At 43.9% G+C, this 24997-nt stretch overlaps 1 protein-coding gene across 1 annotated transcript in view; it reads right to left on the minus strand.

Moving 5' to 3' along the window:
• LOC111952653 (ephrin type-B receptor 3) overlaps nt 1-24997 on the minus strand; it is a 71470-nt gene that overhangs the window by 4022 nt on the left and 42451 nt on the right. The window contains 4 exon segments of the mRNA XM_070435369.1: nt 11271-11396; nt 11398-11420; nt 17493-17699; nt 18340-18490. Coding sequence (XP_070291470.1) covers nt 11271-11396; nt 11398-11420; nt 17493-17699; nt 18340-18490 — 507 coding nt within the window.

Below are 24997 nucleotides of genomic sequence, written 5' to 3' on the forward strand. Positions count from 1 at the left end.
TTCTCTCTAATCTATCTGCTCTCTATCAGCTCTCTCTTATCTGCTCTCTCGCTCTTCATCTCTCTATCTGCTCTCTCTCTAGCTGCCCACTCTATCCTTGCTCTCTCTTCTGTTCACTTTCTATCTGCTCTCTCTCTCTATCCACTCTCTCTCTAGCTGCCCTCTCTAATCCATCTGCTCTCTCTATATCTGCTCTCTCTCTACCCTGCATCTCTATCTTAACTGCTCTCTATCTGCTCTCTACGCTGTTCTCTATTGCTCTCTCTCTCTCTGCTCCCTGCTCTCTTTGTCTGCTGTCTTAAATCTTCTCCCATATATGAAATATGCTCTCTCTATCTATCTGCAATTCCTCGTCTACTGCTCTCTCCAAAATAGCTCTCTGCTATCTGCTCATTTTAACTTGGAATCCAAATGATCATATCGCACAATAACATTCCCAGTTGATCAAACTTCATTTGTTTTCATGTAATGTTATCTTATTTTTGTTACAAAACCATGTACAGCTTTTAGAACAACAACAAAAATACAATATCCAAATTTTATATGCTTTTTTTTGTTAGTTTAATCATTAATTCATTTACTAAATCCTCTCGGAACACCTTTTGGGAATCCTCTTGGAATCCTCTCGGATCCTTTGAATTCCTCTTGGAATCCTCTTGCGAATCCTCTCGGAACCTCTTGAAATCCTCTCGGAGATCTCTCGAATCCTCTCGGGAATTCCTCTCGAACCCTCTGGAATCCTCTTGGAATCCTCTCGGAATCCTCTTGAATCCTCTTGGGAATCCTCTTGAAAATCCTCTTGGAACGCCTCCTTGGAATCCTCTTGGAATCCTCTTGAATCCTCTTGGTAATCCTCTTGAAATCCTCTTCATCATTCTTAGAATTGAGTTCCACCCAGTTCAAGATGCCTGTTTGTCCCAAGTCGGAGCAGAAATAAATTACAGTGGTGGAAGTAGAGAAATTAAACTCGAGTTTTTTGGATTAATTTAACATCCAGATAAATGTAAAAAGAAAAGTTACCAGAGATAGTGTTCCTGACCTCGTTATGTGCATCGGGCATAATAGTTATGAATTTCAAAGAAAACTTCTGTTATTTCAATATAACCAAATAAACACAACACCCCTAGAAACGTATTGAATCCTACAGATAACCGCAGTAATCGCGTTCCTCATATTAAAAATTGATTGCTGCTATGATCCAAACAGGTTTATGACAGTTCAAACTCCCTTAAATCTCCATACCACACACCACTGTTGCAGCGAGAACAAGTCAATTAAAGACTTGCAGCTGGCCATTGTAACAAGCTAGTAATGTCGTGTATATCTGATGATCACAACATCCTGCGCAATCAGATTAATACAAACAAACTAAACCAACCTAATCAAGATCTTTCCAACAAAACCAACGAAGTAGTCCCAAAGGTAAACTGTTATTTCCCGAGTTCTAATGCGTCTATTCCTGGCCCCTCAAGGATATCACTAATGCCAAACTCCCGTCTTCCCCAAAATAAAGTTCCCGATGCCCTGCCCACACGACCAAACGAGGACAGCCCTCCGCGCACAGCGCCAGTTGCCCATTAGACCCCGACCAGATACAACCGAGAAATAGAGCATCCAACCAGGAACCACGGATGGGAAGCTTAACCGATCAGTCTGACTACGGAGCCCAGTACCATTAACAAATGACTACATATAGACCATAAAATCCTAGTCAACAGAGCACAAATTATGCGAGTTAGACATTATTGAAGTCTTGTTCAGCACCTAACCTCTGGACCACACCCTGCACCCCAGAACATCGACAACTAAGTATGGTAACTGAACAACATGCTCAAAACTGGAGGCTGAATATAAAACCAAAGAGTCAAGACGAAACAATACATAGACAGGTAATTATCGTAAGCGACAGATACCTATGCAAGAGTCTTCTGCTCGCTACATCGAACGTATTGGCTGAGGCCTTCCACGGTATTATTATCATCGTCACACTAGACGTCCTTCCAATAAAAAGAAACGAATTGGAATCCTACAAGACTCATGACGAAGATTTATTTAGTGTTGCTCAAATTGTAAACTTTTGGTCATGTATCAGTGACTTATTGTGCAGCAGAGAGGACGACAATGCCGATCAATGTGCCAAGTTTGCTGCGTCAAATCAGATCATTATGTGTTTAGTAAAAACCACCTTGAGCTATACTGTTACTATCTTTGTGAACCAATCTATCTGTCCTATGCGCCCAACCATGTATGAACCACGATCTCTTCTTTCGAACTCTCCCACCGAAGGTGTCTAACTATTACGTATCCGGCCAAAAGTTCAGCGGTGCACATCCGATGGTCATTTTTCAATATGCAGCAGCTGAGGATATAAGAAGGTTTAACACCTCTTTTCTGAAATCGTGCAATCAACAAAAGATGTCCGATGGTGAGTTGCCAAATTCGAGGTGATATGCTCATCAGTAAGCAATCATCAAATACATGCCAAGCAGCTCTGAAACAGAGCCGATTCGACGAGGCATTCTTACGACAAAATCAGCACGCGCACCAGAAGCAGATCCCCAACACGGTGACAAAAGCGATAAAGCAATATACACTCACAGCGCAAGATGAGGTGTTGCCTTTATACGCAGAGCAGCCGACCACATATTTGAGATAGAGGTAAGAACGTTTAGTTGTGCCACCTTCTTTAATAAAAAGCGTTGCTTATGGCTTCCAACTAAAATAACGCACCACTGTTTCCAACTATATTTGCGTAGAGAGAAGCTCTTTTGGGAGAGCCGTTCAGTACGTATCACCATTGTGTGTGTTCAGTACTTTATTTTACCCTGTATATAAAAATTTATTATTAAAAAACACCACCTGCGCTCAAAAAAAACTAAAAATGGTAACACAAAATCAACATATCCACCCCCATTAAGACTTTAAATGTTCCCCTAATGATAAATTCCGAAAAGAGGAGTAGCCCCTGCCTGTATTAAATACGCGACTTTCTCTAATACATAATTGAATTGTCAGGACACACAAAAGAGTCGACATCAAAGATAACCTATCAAATGAGGAAAAAATGACAGAATTTTACCTCAACACACCCCCCCCCCTCTTGAGTCTGATTTGGAGCACACTCAAAATTAAAGTGGAAAAAACCACACTACAGGGCTGAGCCAAACTTTGATGTGATAAGGTGTCCTTAAAACAAGTCAAAATGAGGCTCATAGTGTGTGTGCCTTCCACGTGCCGGTATGCACTCCCACCAAACGCCTGTATGATCCGCCCACACGCTTACCCCAAGGAATACCCAAGGGGCGGATCCGTACTCCTGAGGGATCAATGCCGTCGTGCCAGACCTGGACTAAAGGCATCCGCTGCAAAGACGGTGCTCTTGGACAGTCTGTGGTGCAAACCTGGCGTTGGTGAATGAGCGAGACATGACATGTCCCAGATGTGCTCAATTGTATTCAGGTCTGGGAAAGTCCCACCACTGAGCCCTGTGGGCCCTCAAGCGTCCAATAAAACGAGCACCAACTCAATGCCTCTCCTATTGCAGGAGACAGCTGCGCAGCCCACACTCCAGCCACATGAGTCTAGCATGTCTTGTGCGAGTCAGAGAAGAAAACTCGCCAAGGTCCACCGCGACACCCCACACAGTCGATAGAGCCGTCTCACCAAGAGGTCTTGAGAATCTCAGTCTCAGTCAAACGTCCTACGGAGTATGGTCAGAGATTAGCAGTGTCCCATCCTCTGGTCGCAGTCTACATGCGTCATTGTACAGTAATGCGGAAGTTTGTTTTTTTTTTTTACCAAAAAACTCGCACATATTCAAGCAAATGCACACCACCCTTCTTCAAAAACTGGACATAACAACGTAGAACACAACAGGACATTTCGGCGTGGAAAGACAGAAGAAGAAGCAAACAACGTCTAGTCCCTTCGAAGGCACTCAGCCAAAACCCAAAGGAGCGATTGTCCCTCTACGAACACAAACCTCTTGGGCGTTGCAATGCTGAGAATGTGTATGTGCACGAACAGGCCAGCTACGAGTGAGGAACGTTTCCCCACGGCGGTCTCTTCCTCCCAGCATCTTCGTGTGCCACGACAAGCTTTGCACATGCTCGCTCGAGTTGTCGACCACCCTCCTCTTGTCTACTCTTTGACCCAGCATCAGCGAGTGTGGCGCCAGTGGCGAATCACTAATGCAAATCTTCGGTCAGACCTGTGGATCTACTCTGCACCAATTGCCAGATGTATATGCGGTACTCTTTCGCAAACTCTTGGTTAGTCGTGCCATTCCCTGCTAAAAATGCTGCGAACAACCCCAGCGCTGAGATGCATTTCTTCTGCCCGTCATACCAGGCCTCCCATGGAGGCGCCTGATATCTACTCTGGTTCCCTTAGCAGTCCTCATAGCCCAGCAAAGCAGTAACTACTCTGCATTTGATGGTACGCTGCTGAATGGAGTTAAAAGGAGTCATCTTGCAGGCAGTGCAATACGTGACAGGTAGCGATCGCGACGCAGCTGGTGCTCCTCCGTGGCTACCACGAACAATAAAGACGAAGTAAATAGAATCATAAGTCATAGCCCCTTGAAGATGGTAGCTGTTACCTGACTTCGGCGTGTTGTTGCCCTCTCTACGGTCTCTTCCTCGCACGCTCCTGATTGATAACTGCCTTCTAACCTAAGCATATGCGCTCAATGCATGACCCTGGAGGACGACTACGCCTGTGACACGACCCAACATACATGCGCAAACCTTCTCTCCTAAGCCCCACTAGCAGTGCTCACATTGCCATGTGCCACTCAACTGTGCATGAGCACTGAACAAAGGCTACCTTAGCCACTTGTGTGGGTTTAGGACTTCTCGTCTCTCCCACTAAATGGCTTACCACTAGAGTGAAACACCGCCAGCATTCAAAAGTGACCAAAAACACTCACCAGGAAGCCATTAGGAAACTGAGAAGCCCGAGAGTGACTAGTGGTCGATACAACACACAATAGCTGCATCACCAAAAGGACCACCCCAAATCCTTTATATGGCTCCGCGCACTGAGCTTACCCAATATATGGCCTTTCCCAACTAAAGTGCCTCATTACCCACTAATGGCCATCCCTTCACTTTAAGTGTCCCTATTCCTAACTCAGGAGTTTCCTCCCACAACAGAAGAACAGGTTGATAAACTTTATATTTCGTCACAAATAAAGCGAATTCCTCTAATAGATATCCTAGTAGCCCAGAAACATAGTTGTGATTCACAGAAGTGTATTGACTTGGATACATTGTGTTGTTTAACTGATTCGTTCAAAACTTTCGCCTACTTTAATTGGTGTAGCCAGTCTCCAGTAACTATGATCTTACGCTTGATTCCCAAAAAAGAGATCATGTGCTATCACTCCTCAACGTAGGATTTCCTCGCACTAATTGGTGCTATTACACTTCTACACTCAATAATGCTTTCCCACTACAGCTATCCCAACAATATTGTCTGAAGTTACATAATGTGTTACAACCAGAGTCTTTATTTAGGGGGAGGCTATACACAATAATGGCAAGATATAGGTGGACCGCTGCCGGAGGGAGAGGTGAAAAAACCAGAGTGCTGAAAGAGAATCGATAAAATGAGCACGTCCCTACCGTGTCTATCCACTATATACAATGAACTTACCTAACGGTCATGACAAAACCAAGATTTTTTCGTTAATTCTTGTGTGTACACTCCTCCCCAGAATGCAACCTGATACTCTCTGACCCAAGATGTTAAACCACAACATGTTCCATATGCCGGTGACAAGTTTGTTATGTCCATTTACATGAAGATTTGCCACACCAGTAGAAGAGAAGAATTGCGTGAGTGTAGAAGTTGACAGTTTGTATTAGAGTGAAGCGAGAGGCAGAAATAATGGAAGAAGAGTTAATGATATCACCAAGACGAGTGTATGTATATTACCTTTTCAAGCTACTCTGAGCTCTCAACAAATCAACTTCAAACCGTGGGTCTAATCCAGTTCAGCTCTAAATCAAGATCAGTCGTTTTAAGCTTATTTTTCTATATGCTAAGAATAAAGTGAAATTAAAACAAGCATAACAACAAAGATACTGATGAGGAATAAATCAGTACCATTCTAATTTCGGAAGATCTACTTCCTGCAAAGTCGAACGTAAAGCTATACAACAATACGGCACAAGGTCACAACCCTATTATCTCAATAATCCTATACTAGCGCCCGATGTCTGATGTCAAACCGGCTAATCAAAGAATCCAGGGCCCTTGGCGCCATGAATATAATAGTGAAAACCTCACAATCAGCTCACAAATTATACACAGACCAGGAGGTATTTCAAGTCCATGCCTATAACCATACTAGTATTCGTATTAGATTATTTTAGAGAACACATTATTTTCTGTGTTTTTTAGCAGGATTTTTATTTAAACTCTACTGTTGTGTGCATTGGGGAGAAATGTCTATGTTAAATGATTGATGATTATATAATGATATCTAGTTGGGGTGGGGGGTTCGCAGCTGTTATTTTTTCTTTTCCATTGTATTCACAGTGAATGTTCCCTGTATTGAGTGTGTTATTGTTGTCAATAATAAAAAAAGATAAAACATTTTGTTATAAAAACATTATGAATAAGTAAATAAATCTAGCCAAAATGACCCCCGAAGGTACGGCAGAATACGGCGCCCTTTGAACAACAGGCACAAAAGCGTTTCCAGCTAATCCCTAACACATCAACCACAAAAGCTATATGTAAAAATTGCCATGAAAATAACAAAACATATCTTGCGACATCATCTTTATGTAGTTAACGGTTTGGCGTATTCTAGCTAAATTTTTTACAGGAAATTATAGTTTCATATCTATAGACATATTGTAGTAAAAGCAAAGAGTTTACACCTATTACATTGTGAAGTAGCAAACCCTCTAGTTCAAAGATGACATATCGCGAGAGGAACAACAAAGCTACCAAACGCCGCCCTTTCACTTAATATATGCTCAGGAATTATTCATTGATCCGAATGTACAAAAACCAAGTTGGTAACGAACTACAATACCCCTGGCCCAATGCATATTTTCCCAGCAATCCGTTTCCTAGCGTTACTTGAGTTAGTGACAGCATTTATACATCTCCCGGTCTACAGCCTTATCACGCATTCACAAACTAGTGACACAACGAACTTGACGCTCCCACGAAACCTTTACTTATCCTACGAATCAAAGATAAAAGGAAGCACACTAGTAAAATATTAATATGTACAATTTACAGTTGTCTCTTACTCTTCCTCGCTACAACCTGAATTCTCATTAGCTTAACTAATCTCATTCGCGAGGCACCCACTCTCTCTCCATGCCTCCCATACACATATATAACTACATGAATAGCTCCTGTATGCGAATAGATCATATGCGCAATATAAGACAATCTATGGAAGATTAAAGAAACGCCAATTCCTTGTCTAGTAAGGCAGCGTTGTGCTTGAGGTGCATAACGACACTAAATTCTGAAAGACTGCAGAAATCCATATTTTCCGTCGACCACTCGTATCTCGAATTTTGAATATCTTATAGATCTCTTTTATACTCCAATATAGCTCAACATAGTTCCCTATATTAAGAATAACTAAACCATATAGAAAAAATATTGAACACACACAAGAGTACTGAGTATCACATAAGTATTAGCTATGACCCAAACTGTCACATTACAATATTTATGGATCATCTAAGCCACTCTACTTAAAGAAGAACCATAACACGAGCTACACTTATCTATAAGTAACTCTAAACAAGCCCTATTACATGAATGATAGAGTCATGCTCCTGACTTTAAAATTTTATTAACTGTCTTCCTTATTAGAAAAATATCACGCGATGTACACAATATTACTCATCTTTAGAATATCAATGTCGTACAGAGAAGACAATATAAATGCGTTGAGTATAATTTTGTGAGATCCATAGTAAAACAACAAGCTTCCCAGAACGAATCCTCGTATGACTAGTCAATTATAGCACTGACTAATATTGGCAACATTAGAGATATTATCTATCTAAACACATAGCTAGAATGAGTAATAAAAGACAAATTGACAACAGCTCCCGACAGATGCTCTTTTCGCTTCAACTATCCTATTTGTGATGACGTAATAAAACCGTAACCCATCTGAACATATATCGGCAAATAAGCTACATGTGCTTATATATCACACCTTAAATGATGAAGAGTAAGAATCTGTGCGGTTAGCGACTAAAATTTCTTACGTTTTTTTAAACTTTAATAAATTAAAAAAATCCTTTAAGCATCCTAATGGATAAATGATAACTTCCATTTCTTACACCTATGAACTACACAAGAAGCACAACACACCAAAAGACTTGCTACTCTATCTGAGGATATTTCTGTATTCCTGCTCTATCACTAATTTCCTTACAATAACTGTGAGCAGGATCTTGCGCAGCTTAGTACTTTTGCATTCCTGGTTAATTAGCACTATCTTTCAATAATAATAACAATGAGAGTTCCAGCGTGAATAAACGTTTTATCTTATACGTGTATACACTTTATAAAGACAGAAGCTTCCCTTTTCAAGATGGTTGCCCTGAAAAATCAAATGAAATAACGCGACCAATTTAATTCTCTCCGCGTGAGGTCACAGGACAAATAATCAGTCCAAACTTTTCCTCATGAAACAGACTATTATCAAACAGAGTCCATTCCAATAAAGCAGACATAGGGATAAGATACAGACATTCACCCGCTTGAACTAACATAGAAAGGCTTACACATTGTGTGATATTCACACGCTCCTTGTTGTACTTGTAATATGACTGAGCTACAACATAGAGCTGAGAGGAAGGCCTACACATCTAGTATGCTTAGATCAAATTTATTTCGCTCTATCGTGCATGACTCTCGAATTATAGACAACGACTTAACTGCGGCTATCATGTAGCTGTCATGTACTGACATATCGCCACCTATACCTGGGAGCGACATGCAGTAGGCAACTCCATAGAAGCCAAACGTACCATGTAAGGGAGAGTCACAAGCGAATATACAAGCTGCACCAGTAGAAGCGCACACCTCAACTACAATCACCAGTGTGGTGTCAGCCATTAATAATGAACATCTTAATAGAACTGACTGTCTGGCTTGACTGGGTAGACAGTTTTAGTGTTGGCCCACAGTAGCGGAAATCACTGTTTTAAACATTAACCTCCCCTTCCATTAAACCCCCCCCCCCCCCCCTCGTGGTTGGTCATTTCATGGTGAATCATTTAGTCTACACAGTCAGTGATGGCAAAGCAATCTTGAAAGACAAGACTCAAAGAGAACAGTCAGCAATCCATCATTTGAATCAATCAATCGCAGTCGCCCATGTTGACTTGTCTTCACGGTCTTCTAAACGGTCTGTTTCTCTAAGGCTGCGTTTAGACAGGCAGCCCAATTCAGATTTTTTTCCCCCCACTAATTGGTCTTTTGACCATTCAGGTCAGCTCTGAAAAACATCTAATTGTCTCTTTCGTAGTTGAAGGGAGCATTCACTCCTAAATGTGAGATGCAATGGGAGGAAATATGAAAATGCTGACACTCACACAGAAGCCTTATTAAAGAACAGTTGAAGAATGGCTGTTCTGAAAAAAAAGCTGCACCTGTTTGGCCGGCGTCAGTCAGACGGTGTAATCTAATCGTCTCAGTGATGTTGGTTTAACTCAAAAAGGCCTCATGTACCGGATTGTTAGGAAGAATATCACAAGGACTCTCTTTTCCCGCTATTTCGTTTTTGTTTTCCCAATGCCGATAACGAAGGAAAGAGCAAACCACGGTCGACGTCTGGAGGAACGATTAGCGAACCACGAGGACCCAGCGCCGGTCTGYGTACTCTCCGCTCACACASACAAAGACACGCACACACACACAGACACACACAAACTCCACCTCTTTCACAGACACTATGCCCTCTGCTTGTCTGCACGTTTCCGTCGTCCTCTCCATTTGCACACACACACACACACACACACGCTCAAAAATAGAGCACTGTCCATGGCAGCAGTTTCGCAAAAATAAATTGTGTTTTTGTTCCCTTCGCAATCCCTCATCACTCCAGCGACGGAGGATAAAATGATGATAAATGAACCACCATTAGAGGAATTACTAGCCATTATGGGTAGGAGAGGGAGCCACTGTACAGCACACCTGTCAGCCTGACAAATTGAAACAAATCACCTCCACATCCATCCCCTTATTATCCACCTAACGAGGATGATATATTAATCATTATTATCCTAATTCCTTTATTTGATCATAACTGACCCTATTTCCATGACCTCTTTGACACACATTTCCTGTTACATAAATAGCGTGCCAACCTGGCTCTGAAATCAGGGTTGTGTTCATTAGGCCTTAAGTGGAAGAAAACAGACTGAAACAGGGGAGGGACTACCAGGACTTGTACAATGAGAAACTTTTCATTTTAATTTTGTATCGCAAAAAAAGTGTTTTCAAAAYGTTGCATTCTTTTACGAACRCGATCGAATTCTGKGTCAACTATACGTCCTTARCGCTGAAAGGGAMGGTGTCGTGAGGTAACGTGCACTAGGGAGGAAGAGTACGTTGCGCCCTTCCTGTTAGGCTTTATTTTGTGTCTGCTCCAGAATGGAGCTCTTTTATTGGTCACTTCCTGATGACCTATTACTTTAAACCCTCTGCGATTGGTCCTTGCTACACTCCATTCATTCTCTCCAGGAAGAGGAAGAGCCTCTAGAATTTGTGCTTTTTCTTGTCTTGTATTGTCACTCAGGGTCAAGCTCTGGTAGTGTCATATACTCCTGATGGTCTCGTCACTCAATCACAGTGAGACCAGTGAAAACTACGTCTCTTGGGTTAGGGTCAGTGAAAACTACAACTTGGTTTAGGGTCAATGAATACAGCTTGGGGTTAGGGTCAGTGAAACTACAGCCTTGGGTTAGGGTCAGTGAAAACTACAGCCTTGGGTTAGGGGTCAGTGAAAACTACAGCCTTGGGTTAGGTCAGTGAAAATAAGCCTGGTAGGGTTGAAGTGGTAGTGTGAAAACTACAGCTTGGTTAGGGTAGTGAAAATAAGCTCCATTATGTACCACAATTCAAGTGTACCGGAATGTCTATGAACAACTCTGACCTAATTCACTGCAGACACAACCAGATTTTATTCATTTGAATCAACTCTTTTTAGACCCCCCCCTCTATGTCTGTCCGTGACAATGATCAACTATCTGAATCGACTTTTTCTTCACTCACTGCTGTCTTTGGCCACGAGGTCGAAGGGGCAATTCCGGCGTTGAGGAATTGTCACCGTAGCGGTCATCTTGATTGCGTCCAGCCAGTCTCCCACGGTGGTGAAGGTGGTGTGTCAGGGCGCATCGATCGAGCAGGGGCTGCGACGCCTACAGGGGAGACAAAAGGAGAAAGAGGTTAAGGTCACGCCTCGCTCCACAAATCAACGAAACTACCCCCAAAAAACGCCACCTCGCTCTCCTCTCGCCCCCCTCGCCGCCCTTGTAGGGTCAAAGGTCAACTGTCCCAGCCATAACCGTTGGAGACTGGCTTGAGGTCGGAGACGTTGGCGCAAACAACAACACTGGCGTGTGTTCTATTTGGCGTGACGACAAAGCAACACAACATGGCAGAGGTAAAAACATCTCCTCAAGTGTCCAGACGTCATGGAGTGCTGGTGTAACTCAACATTGTGCCTGTGCGTGTGTGCCTGTGTGCGCGTGTACGTATACAGCGGTTACACCCAACGAGGCCTCAGATTCTCTAAAAACCCAACCACCCCTAATTGATGTCACAGATAGGGTAATTGCATTTATAACAGCAGTGGAGGTTAGGAAGGAGAACGAGTGGAGGGTGATGAATGTGGGGGGGTAAGAAAGGACAGGAAGAAACAGGGAGTAGAACGAGGACCTTTTTCTCTCTTCTCTTCCTCTCTCTCTCTCTGTCCGTCTTGCTCTGTTGATCCTTGTCGTTTGATGGCATTAGATTCATAAGGGGGGGGGGCGGGGGTGAAGAAAAGAGAGGTGCGAGTTATTAAAGTGGTACAGAGGCTCCATTGAAGGTGTGAGTGCTGCAGATGGATAGAAGGATGATTTTAATAAGACCTGTGCTTTGGGCCAGAGGGTTGGGCTAGCTGCCATTACCCTCAGACACAGTTCCCTCTTAATAGACCATTGTTAGCCACTCTCTGAAGCCTTGGTTGAAGGGGAACTGTCTAGCCTGGTTTTCCAACTCCTTAAGGTCATTGGAAAGGTGGGACCAGGCTAGAAGTTTTTCTACGTGAGAGGCATAAGATTAGTATGTCTGTGTTATGAGGCGACACATCTGAGCAGAAACACCTGAACTGGTGTTTCCTAAGGTTTTGGTCACTGTTTCTGATTGGAGACCGTTTTCGTAGTGTTTCCTATTGCGAGCGTTTTGTTAGCTGTTTCCTATTGGAGACGGTTTTTGGTTACTGTTTCCTATTGGAAAACTGTTTCGGAACCTGTTTCCTATTGGAAGACCGTTTTTGGTTACTGTTTCCTATTGGAAAACTGTTTTCTCAGTGTGAGTTGTGAACAACACAAACACCCACACACACACAACCACACACACACACACACACACACACACACACACACACACACACACACCAGTGGAGGCTCCTCAGAGGAGGAAGGGGGGAACATTCTACTCAGTGAATTTCATAAAAGAAGTTCTTATTTTTCGATAAAACTATACTAAATATGTTCACGTCATCAAATAACTGTTTTGCAATGAAGGTCTACAGTAGCCTCAACAGCACTCTGTAGGGTAGCACCATGGTTTAGCCCGGAGGACAGCTATTTTCCGTCCTTCTCTGGGTACATTGAATTCAATACAAAACCTAGGATGCTCATGGTTCTCACCCCCTTCCGTAGTCTTACACAGTAATTATGACAACTTCTGGGGGATGTCCTACACAGGAGGTTGGTGGTACCTAATTGGGGAGGATGGGCTTGTGGTAATGGCTGGAGCGGGAATTATTGAAGAAAAAAAATTAACAGTTTTGAGCAAGACCAATGAGCTGATCGTGGAATATAGAAATTCATTTCAAAGAAATGAAGGAGAAGCAGCATAGAGAGAGAGAGAGAGAGGATAACTATTTTTGATGTATTTTTCTTTTAGTTTCACTTTCCCTWTCCCTTACACTAGCTAATACAGCTACTCAACAACATGACTCAAACAGAGAGGAATAATATTTCTGTTAGCTAGCTGGCTATCCAACACTCCAATTCTTTAAAGTCAACGTAAGCTTTCGGTTTTATTAATTTACTACCACTGGGGCCCGCCGGTGTAACTGCTAAACCGCCTGCTGTACACTGTACTGCGTGATTGTACACATGGATTGGATTGTGGGTTTACTAACGCGTTAGCTCGAGTAGCTACGTTGAACTATGGCGTTAGATAATATGGTGACAATGATGTAGGCTGTGTGTAGTGGTTATGGTATGAAGGTTTGGCTTGGGGAGGTATTTTCGGCTATTCACATACAGCTGTTGTGTTGTACAATGARGTCCACAAGTAAAGGGACATTGTGAGAGGAGGTGAGCACGTAGATGTGATGATGCTGTTCGTATGGTTGCTATGAAAGCGAACTGTGTGTGGCGGGTGATAGTCCCAGTCAGTTTTCACCTAATAATAAGGAATACCCCTCGATCACGCCCAGAAATTGGGGAAAATTTTGTTGTTCAATGTACATGCAACCAAGTCAAAAATCCTGACCTACGGTTCGTAATGCTCCCACGTAGGAAAATGGAGCGTGTGAGAAGCAGCCTGTGGCTTCAGGCTATTCGGTGTGTGAGATGTGGGAGCCGGTGGTTCAGCTATTCGGTGTGGGAGATGTGGGAGCCGCGGTGGCTTCAGGCTATTCGGTGTGGGAGATGTGGGAGCCCGGTGGCTTCAGGCTATTGGTGTGGGAGATGTGGGAGCCCGGTGGTTCAGGCTATTTGGTGTGGGAGGGGTAGTGTGGGAGCCCCGGTGGCTTCAGGCTTATTCGGTGTGGGAGATGGGGAGCCCGGTGGGTTCAGGTATTCGGTTTGTGGGAGATGTGGGAGCCCGGTGGCTTCAGGCTATTCGGTGTGGGAGATGTGGGAGCCCGGTGGCTTCAGGCTATTCGGTGTGGAAAAGTGGGGAATGTGGGAGCCCGGTGTGTGGAAAACATTCAATCAAAGGTAAGACATTTAACTTGTTTACTGTCCGTTTGTAACTCCACTCACTACTTGTAGCTGTACAGTCCGTTCGTTTTGTGTTGTTGGTCTTGCCTAGCTTAAATATTATGAGCTGTTACTAGTTAGCACTCACTCAGTGGCTATTATAGTCGTCATGAAAAGGGGCATGAGTAGTGAGAATACTAGGGAGCAGGCGATGTTGAAAAAGTAATCTTCAGACATGTTGTACTTTTCTTAAATGTTGTTATATAATTGACTAAAGTAAATGTGTTTTTTTTTTACTGTGAGCCAATAGGGTAACCTAGGTAACCACAGGTTGTTTTCCAGACAGGCAGTGTTCTATGTTCTACAGACTGAGACTATCATTCATACCGCCAATTCTGTTGTAAAACATTTCTTAAACGGAAGCAAACAGAATGAAACTGGGATGTTCAAACACTCATTTTARTTGCAACTGTTTGGACTAATTATTCCACCCCAGATCAGCTAGATTCAGGTATGCATGTGTTACTGTCTGTCACCTGGATTACTACAAATGTTCTCTCGACCTGTGCTCCTACATTGTAAACTTTCATTCATGGGCTAGGTTGTAGCAACCTCATGATGGGTATAGGGAAATTATGTGAGAAGGATGTAGTAGCCTAAACCAATGTTACATGGAGCTGAGTGAATGGAGTATGAATAAACAGAGATGCAATATAATATAAATAAGGCGATGCACATAAAAATAAAAATAAATTGTCCTCCCTAATCTTAAACGGCACACACACACACAAACACCTGTACTGTATATACTGAAACAACTCACCAATCAAACGTAGCCTAGCTACCGCTACATACCGCTAACACCATGCCGGATGTCACGGCAGCTCATCTCTCACTCATTCCTCCCTCGTTAGGCTCGGTGGGGGGGGGCACACCTCTCCGCTGGGCCGTTTAAAATCTCATTAGCAGCTAATTAAAAGCGTTCCCGTCTTTTTTGCCTTGCTCTTACTCTAGCTAATTATTCTCACTTAATCTTCCCAGCCATCGCCATAACTACAGCTCCAGATCCACCATTCCTCCTCCTCACACTCTCCTGAAGCAGGGACAAAAAGGTAGGTCACCCCCCTCCCCCGGGCTCTTTCCACAAACGCAACAGAGGAATGTGGCTAAAAAGCTAAACATTGCGAAGCCATCGGTCGAAGAAATGCCTTGTAAGAGCTACTGTTGATTCAGCATTTGCATTGAGAAATCAAATCATATACAACAGTTGTAGACCTTACCGTGAAATGTTTACTTACAAGCCCTTAAGCAACAATGCAGTTCAAGAAATAGAGAAAAATGTAAATATTTGATAAACAAACTAAAGTTTAAAAAAATTATAAAATCAAAAAGAAACAAGAAAATTACATAACAATAATGAGGCTATATACAGGGGGTCCGGWACCGAGTCAATGTGCGGGGTGCAGGTTAGTTGAGGTCATTTGTAAAGTAACTAAGCATAGATAATAAACAGCGAGTAGCAGCAGTGTAAAAACAAAGGGCAGSGGTTGTCAATGTAAATAGTCTGGGTGGCCATTTGATTAATTGTTCAGCAGTCAAATGGCTTGGGGGTAGAAGCTGTTAAGGAGCTTTTGGTCCTAGACTTGGCGCTCCGGTACCGCCTTGTTCGGTATGCTCACACCAGGCCTCAGGCAGCAAGAAACAGTCCAGACTTGTGGTGACTGGAGTCTTTGATAATTGTTTGGGCCTTCCTCTGACACCGACTGGTATAGAGGTCCTGGATGTCAGGATGCTTGGTTCCCCAGTGATGTACTGGCCGTACGCACTTCCCTCTATAGCGCGCCTTACGGTCAGATGCCGAGCAGTTGCCATAACGGGCGGTGATGCAACGCAGGATGCTCTCGATGGTGCAGCTGTAAACTTTTTGAGGATCTGGGGACCCGTGTCACATTTTTCAGTTCTCATTCCGAGGGGAAAAAAGTGTTGTGTTGGCCTCTTCACAACTGTCTTGGTGTGTTTGGACCATGATAGTTGTGTTGGTGATGTGGACACCAAGGAACTTGAAACCTTCGACCCACTCCACTTCAGCCCCGTCGATGTTATTTGGCGCTGTCGGGCCTCCTTTTTCTATATTCCACGATCAGCTCATTGGTCTTGCTCACATTGAGTGAGAGGTTTGCTGTCCTGGCACCACACTGTCAGGTCTCTGACCTCCTCCCTATAGGCGTGCTCATCGTTGTCGTGATCAGCCTACCACTGTTGTGTCATCAGTTAACTTAAGGATGGTGTTGAGTCGTGCCTGGCACGCAGTCTGAGGTGATAGCGTGAGGGATACGGAGGGACTAATAGTGCATCCCGGGAGGGTCCGCATTGGTGTGTAGTGATCAGTCGTGGCGGGTGGATGGGGAGTGTGTTGTTGCCTATACCTTCAGCCTGGGGGCGCCCGGTCAGGAAGTCTCGCGGGATTCCAGTTGCAGAGGGAGGGGTTAGTTCCAAGAGTCCTTAGCTGGAGTGAGAGCTTTTTGTGGTCCTATGTGTTTGAACGCTTAGCTGTAGTCAATGAACAGCAATTCTCACATTAGGTGTTTCCTTTTGTCCAGGTGGAAAGGCAGTTTGGAGTGCGATTGAGATTGCGTCATCTGCTGGACTGTGGTATGATTGAAGTAAGATTGGATACAGGCTACATACTTCAAACCAGTACATAGGTCCCAAAACTTTCTCTGAATTCTCCAAGTTTTCCTAGATATCCTGGATGTAAATATCCAAGGTTCTAGATACCCTGGATAGAATATTCCAAGGTTCTAGATTACCCTGGATAGAATATTCTCCAAGGTTCTAGATATCCTGGATGGAATATTCCCAAGGTTCTAGATACCGATGGCAATATTCCAGGTCTATACCGAATAGAATATTCCACAGGTTCTAGAATACCTGGATGAATATTCCACGGTTCTAGATATCCTGGATGAATATTCCAAGGTTCTAGATATCCTGGATAGAATATTCCAAGGTTCTAGATATCCTTGGATAGAATATTCCAAGGTTCTAGATATCCTGGATAAATATTCCACGGTTCTAGATATCCTGGATGAAATTTCCACGGTTCTAGATATCACTGGATGGAATATTCCACGGTTCTAATATCCTGGAGTGAATATCCAATCGGTTCTAGGTATTTCTGGAAACCTGTGGATTTGGGGAGTTGTGCAACCCTACTAGCACCAGATTGAGTGTCTGCTAACTAGGCTGAGATATGGCAGACTGGTTGTGATAGCTTGACAGGCTTACCCCGAAGAGTGCGTGCCTGCTGGTGAACACCTTGAGGCTGGCGCATTGCGGATTAAGCTTGTCCAGCGTTGCGACGATCTGGGAGAACTTAGGCCGGAGGGTTCCTTTCCTTGACACCAGCAGTCGAGCATGACTGGTTGCAGTGCCGCTTGGGCAGTCCCATGCGCGGCGGGGCAGCCGGTAGTCCTGCTCCACTGCGTTTATAACCTGGAGGGTTGAAGAGGAGAAGAGAGGAGAGATCTGCGTTAAGAGTGGGTTAGAATCAGACCTGGGTCAATATTTTCTTGGGAATTAGGGTTTGAATGAAGAGGCATACAAAGGATAGGGTGATCACTGGGCAGAGAAGGGATATGAGGTAGGGAAGAGAAGGATAGGAGTGGAAGAGAAAAGAGAGGTGGGATTATAGTCAAGAAGGGAACAACGTAAGGAGCAAAGATGGAAGGGAAGGGGAAGGAAGAGGGGGAAAATAAAGAAGAGCATGAGAAGGCGGCAGGAGAGATGGAGAAGATGTTAGGGGGACGAGGGGGGCAGCGACAAAGAGAAAGAATGGAGGGAAGGGGCAGGAGAGATGAGGAACGGTTGGAGAGGAGGATGGGGGAGGGGCAGGAGAGATGGAGGAAACGGTTGGAGGAGAGGGATGGGGAAGGGGGCAGGAAGAGATGGAGGAAACGGGTTGGAGGAGGAGAGGATGGGGGAAGGGGCAGAGAGATGGAGGAACAGTTGGAGGAGGGAGAGAGGAGGGAAGGGGAGGAGAGATGGAAGAAAGACAATGGATGATAAAAGGAAAAGGAACCGAGAATGGGTTTTTTTAGGATCGGGGAATATGAAGTAAAGTAGTTTCACTCACGTCCTGGTTGCTCATGTCCCAATATGCCGCTCTCCGATACGACATCACTTCCCACATAAACAATGCCATAGCTCACACGTCACTGGCCGAGGTGAACTTTCCTGTAGGCAATGGCCTCGCGGAGACCGTCCAGCGATCGAATCTTGCCTCCCTGTGGATATGCGAATGGAGTAGGTGAGCGTGGAAATACTGGGATGGAGTCCACACACACACACACACCACACAGAGTCACAGACACACACACACACCAATTTATTACCACTCATTCAAGACTTGACATAGATGCCAAAAACACTCACCATACAGACCTCCCTCAGTCCTAGACACTCCACCAGACTCTCCTCACTGTCCTAGACACTCACCAGATTCCCTCATGTTCTAAACACTAAGCAGACTCCCTCAGTGTCCTAGAACACTCGACCAGTGTTCAATACAACATTCCCTCAGTGTTCAATACCCACTCACCAGACATCCCTCCGTTGATCCCATTCAATACACTCACTCAGACTCCCTCCAGTGTTCAATACACTCACCAGACTCCCTCAGTGTTCCAAATAACAACCCACCAGACTCCCTCAGTGTTCAATACACTCACCAGACTCCCGCAGTTCCTAGACACTCACCACGACTCCCATCGGGTTCAATACACTCACCAGACTCCCTCGATGTCAATGACATCACCAGACTCCCTCAGTGTTGTCAACTTACTCACTCTCAACCCAGTATCCTCAGTGTATCATACAACTCACCAGACTCCAACTCAGCTGTCCTAGACACTACAGTGCCAGACATCCTCAGTGTCCTACGACTACTCACCCAGACACTCCCTCCAGTGTATCAATACACCTCACCAGACTTCCCTCAGTGTATCTAATACACTCACAAACAGACCTTCCTCTCATGTGTCCTAGGAACCACTCACCAGTACCCACCTCAGTGCTCCTAGACACTCACCATGACTTCCCTTCCATAGCTTTCAATATTCACTCAAGACTCCCTCAGTGGTCATAATACACTCCACAGACTCCCTTCATTAGAAATTCAGAATTACACTCACCGATCCCTCAGTGTTCTGACCTCACCAGCTTCCTCACTGTTCAAAGACACTACAGCAACTCCCTCAGTGTCCTAGACACTCAACAGACTGCCCTATGATTCTTAAGTACACATCACCAGAACTCCCTCAGTGTCAATAACAACCAACCATCTCCAGACATAAGCAACTCCCTCCAGTGTCACAAAGAACACCCTCACCAGGACTCCCTCAGTGTTCCAAGACATCCACCAGACTCCCTCAGTCCAGAGAACTCAGCCCATGTTTACTAGACACATCACCAGACTCCCTACAGCAGACTTCCCTCAGTGTTCTAGACACACACCAGACTTCCCTCACGCAGGACCTCTCTCAGTGCTCCCTAAGCAGACCCCTCAGTGTCTACACACGCAGACTCCCTCAGTGTTCCTAGACACTTCACCAGGACTCCCTCAGCAGACTCCCTCAGTGTTCTAGACACACACAGACATCACCTCACCAACCTCCCTCAGTGTCCCAGACACACACCAGACTCCCTCAGTGTCCAAGACACTAAGCAGACCCATCAGTGTTCTAGACACTAAGCAGGCACTCCCTCAAGTGTTCTAGACACTCACCAGAACTCCCTCAGCAGACTACCCTCAGATGTTTTCAGACAACTCACCAACCTCCCTCAGATGTCCTAGACACTCACCAGACTCCCTCAGTGTCCTAGACACCTCCAAAACCCCCAATTCCAACTAACAACTCAGCAGACTCCCTACTAGATGTCCTCTAAGACACTCACCAGACTCCCTCAGCTGTGTCCTAGACTCCAGCATGACTCCCCAGTGTTCCATAGACACTCAGCAAACTCCCTCAGTGTCCTAGACCACTCAGCAAGAACTCCCCCAGTCCTAGACACTCAGCAGACTCCCTCAGTGTCCTGAGACACTACAGCCAGACTCCCTTAGTGTTGACTCAGAGACCACTCAGTCTAGAACTGCGACTCCCTCAGTGTCCTAGACACTCCCAAAGACTCCTCAGGTGTCCTAGCGTACTCGCAGACTCTCTCTGTGTTCTAGACACTCACCAGACCCCTTAGTATGTACTAGAATACTCACCAGTGAGCTAGTATTATGTTGGGTCCGTGGCGTCGTCTTCAAGGAATCGCGACAGGGCACGAGTCGGACACCTTACACACACCAGGTTGCTGTTTGACCAGAATGTTGCGACTGCCAGGTCCCGGTGAACGTAGTTCATATCAGAGAGGTAACTTCATGCCCGCGGCGCATGCCACGCAACCATGCCCACCGACTGGATCACTGTGAACTGCCCGTCATTGAGCTGGCAGAGTCAGAAATAGAAGAGATAAAAAAGGTCATCAGTATATCATATTAAAAACAATAATACTAGATTCAATCATTATGTAACATGCTCCTATTCTTCTCACACATATATATACACAAAACACAACATTCACTGCCTGTTGAACGCGAATGAGGAAGAACTTGTTTGTTGTTTGGAAAGTTTTGAAAGTCTATTGAAAAGTGTTGGTTAATAGTAGTTATCTTTGAGCTTGGATCCTGTGACGGGTTGGCATCAGTTGCTGGAACCGCTACTGATTCAGAGGGGTTGGGTTAAATGGGAAGACACCATTTCAGTCAGAGCATTTCAGTTCTACAACTGACTAGGTATCCCCTTTCACTTTCCTTTACTATCTGTCCAGTGATCCTTCTGACCAGGTCGGGTCTGAGAACTGTTTAGCGTAGCAACTAGCCTTGCTGCTAGTTAGCTGCCTATCAAGCTAGCAGGGCTTTTCTTGAGGGCTTGAACGCAGCCGCTGACACAGTGTCAGTCCATGGTGTCTAGATCCCCGCTGTTTGTTGTTGTTGTTTTCAATCTTGTGTCTGTCTGGACTGAGAGGAGTAACAGCGTGAACCTATGTTGCTACCATGACAAGACCAAATGCTGGCTCGGACTTTTACCTTTCTTCTTTTTCTATAGTATTCCGTTGAGAATCCAGTTATGGTTATCTATCTCACAGTTAAAGGATCTTTTATTATCAAACAAAATATATATTCTACAAGCAGTTGTTTCCAAAACAATGAAATAACTTCAAGTGTTTAGTCCAAATGCTGTTGGAGTCAACTAATTAAAATAATGGACGACCTGACCAGAAAAGTCCAGGACCTGAAGAACAGTTTGCAGTTCTCCCAGGGTCAGCTCGAYGAGTTTAAACAGGAGAACGGAAGCAATCTGAAAKTCATTGAGAGAGGACATCAGCCATGAATGTGAGTCCGTGATAACAATGACGGAGAAATCGGATTATCTCGAGGGACGATCAAGGTGGAACAACATGGTTGTGTACAGAATTGCATAATCTCCACATGAGACCTAGACGGAGTCTGAGGACAAAGTGAGGGAAATTATCTTGGATAAACTGATGATAGACCACAGGATGTTTGAGGTGGAGCGCACACACAGAGCTGGAAAACCCACCACCGGCCCAGGTGACAGGCCCAGGTGACAGGCCCAGGTGACAGGCCCAGGTGACAGGCCCAGGTGACAGGCCCAGGTGACAGGCCCAGGTGACAGGTCCAGGTGACAGGTCCAGGCCGATAGTTGTCAAGTTCCTAAGGTTCAAGGACAAGGTAGCTGTTCTGGAAAGAGCCAATAACTTGAAAGGAACGTATATCTTCCTCAACGAGGACTGTCCTGAAACTGTGCGCCAGAAGAGAAAATAACTTATTCCAGCTATAACTGTTGCAAGAGCGCGTGGGGACATTGCTTACATCCGCTTTGACAGGCTCATTGTCCCCCCTTCCTCCCAGAAGCCTGGAAGGGTTGAGAGAGCCAAGCCTTTGGGTTCGTAGCTTCAACCCCACAGCACAAACACACTTCCACACACCAACTGATTAATGGACTGCTGAATGTATATAGTTTTTTCTCTTGCTTTGTTTTTATTATTTATATCTCTGACAAGCTCAATTTGTAAGTCGCTCTGGATAAGAGCGTCTGCTAAATGACTTAAATGTAAATGTAAATGTAAGCTACCCAGGAAATAGCCCTTATTGATATATGTAGCCTTAGACATAAGGTTCACAAAATCAATAACTTGCTAACATCAGACATCATTCATATATTAGCCAGTTCTGAGACTCACTTAGATAATTCATTTGATGATACATCAGTAGCAATACAAGGATATAACATCTATAGAAGAGACAGGCATGCTTATGGGGGAGGTGTTGCTGTATATATTCAGAGCCAAGTAATGGTTAGAGAAGAACTTATGTCAAGTGTTGTGGTTGCAGGGTCACCTGGCACATCTAAAGCCTTTTCTTTTGGGGTGTTGCTATAGGCCTCCAAGTGCTAACAGTCAGTATCTAAATAATATGTGCTTGATAGGTCTACTTTCTGGGGGGCCTGAATATTGACTAGTTTTCATCAAGCTGTCCACTCAAGAGGAAGCTTCTCACTATAACCAGTGCCTGTAATCTGGTTCAGGTTATTCATCAATCTACTGTACCAGGGTGTTTCCAAATGCTATACAGAAACAAGATCATCCACATGTATCGATCACATTTTWAATAATACCGTAGACCTTTGTTCTAAAGCTGTATCCGTACCCATTGGATACAGTGATCACAATATAGTGACTATATCCAGGAAAGTTCCAACAGTTGGGCCTAAAATAGTGTATAAGTGACCATACAAAAGTTTTTGCTGTGACTCTTATGTGGATGATGTAAAAAAAATATAGAATGTGTTTAATAAGGAACATCCAGACGCAGCAATTGATTAATTTATGAAAGAGCTTCTTCCAATTATTGATAATCATGCACTTGTTAAGAAACTAACTGTTAGAACTGTTAAGGCTCCATGGAGGGTCTCAACTAGCCTACCTGTTAAATAAAGGTGTTCTAACTAAAGCCTACACTGTTAAATAAAGGTGTTCTCAACTTAGCCTACCTGGTAAATACAAGGTGTTCAATCCGAACGAGTTGTAATAAGTCCCTAGCCTACCGGTTAAATAAAGGTGTTACTCCTCCTGTTGAAAAGGTCTCAATGCACCTTAAATAGGGCGCATGCCTCTGAGTTAAATAATTAACTGCTCTGGTAATGGGTGTTCTCAACAGGTACCTGGTATCGAATTTACAGGCTACGGTTAAATAAAGTGTTCTCAAACATATGCCTACCTGGTTAAATAAAGGTGTTCTTCGTAACTGCCACCTGGTTAACATACAGGTGTTCTCAACTAGCCTACCTGTTAATAAGCGTTTCTCAACTAGCCTACCTGGTTAAATAAAAGGCGTTCTCAACTGCTACCTGGTTAAATAAAGGTGTTCTCCTGCACCTGGAAATAAAGGTGTCTCCATGTGCTACCTGGTTAAAATAAAGTGTGTCACTACTCCGAAAACTTCCGGCCTAACTGGTAATAAAAGGTTTAATAGCACGCTAAGTGTACTCATTCTACTAAAAGTGTCTCACTTTGGCTACCTGGTTAAATAAAGTTTCTCAACCTTGCCTACCTGGTAAGTAAAGGTTGTTTCTCAACTGCCCTACCTGAGTTAAATAAAGGGCTTCTCACTTGACCTACCTGGTTAAATAAAGGATTTACTCAATTGCCTACTAGGTTTTAAAATAAAGGGTTCTCAATCACTCGGTAAAAAGTCATCTAAAGCTACCTGGTAAATAAAGGGTTCTCAACTAGCCTACCTGGTTAATAGGTTTCACTAACCTTGTTAAGCGTGTTCTCAACTGGGCCTACCGGTTAAAATAAGGTGTTCTCAACTTGCCTACCTGGTTAAATAAAGGTGTTCTCAACCTGCCTACCTGGCTTAAATAAACGGGTGTCTCAAACTAGCCTACCGGGATTAAATAAGGTGTTCTCAACTAAGCCCTAACCTGGGTTAATGATAAAGGTAGTTCTCAACTAAGCTCCTGGTTAAATAAAAGGTGTTCTTCAAACTAGCCTATTCTCTGTTTAAATAAAGGTGTTCTCAACTAGCCTACCATGGTTAAACTATAAAGGTGTTCAACTTGCCTACCTGGTTAAATAAAGGTGTTTCTCACTAAAGACCTACCCTGACGTAAATAAAGGTGATATCCTCACTAGCTAACCTGGTGGACTAAAGGTTCTCAACAAGCTACCTGGTTAAATAAAGGTGAAATAAATAAACATAAAATCAGATGGCTTTCATCACAAAACGATTTTGATGTTGCGAATTAATTTATTGATAACTTCGTTGGCATAAGTGACATTACTTATGCAGGAATGCAACAACGAACAATGAGCCATCATACTCATGATAAAAAGAATAATGAAAGAAAAGCATTGCAAGTCGAAATTTTGTAAAGATAGCGTGGGCGAGGTGGTAAAAGTATGTTATCGATCAATAATACAAACCTCCTGGCATTGACACTTAGATGGAAAGCTACTGAGGATGGTACTGACTCTATAGCCACTCCTATCGTGTCATATCTTTAATCTGAGCCGAGAGAAAAAGTCTTTGTCCACAGGCCTGGAGGGAAGCCAAAGTCATTCCACTAGCCATGAGTGATAAAGTGGCCTTTACTGTTTTAACAGCAGACCAATCAGCTTGTTGCTCTTAGCAAACTGTTCGGGAAAAATTTTTTCCA

This window comes from Salvelinus sp. IW2-2015, linkage group LG26, assembly GCF_002910315.2.
Source record: "Salvelinus sp. IW2-2015 linkage group LG26, ASM291031v2, whole genome shotgun sequence".
NCBI lineage: Eukaryota > Metazoa > Chordata > Actinopteri > Salmoniformes > Salmonidae > Salvelinus > Salvelinus sp. IW2-2015.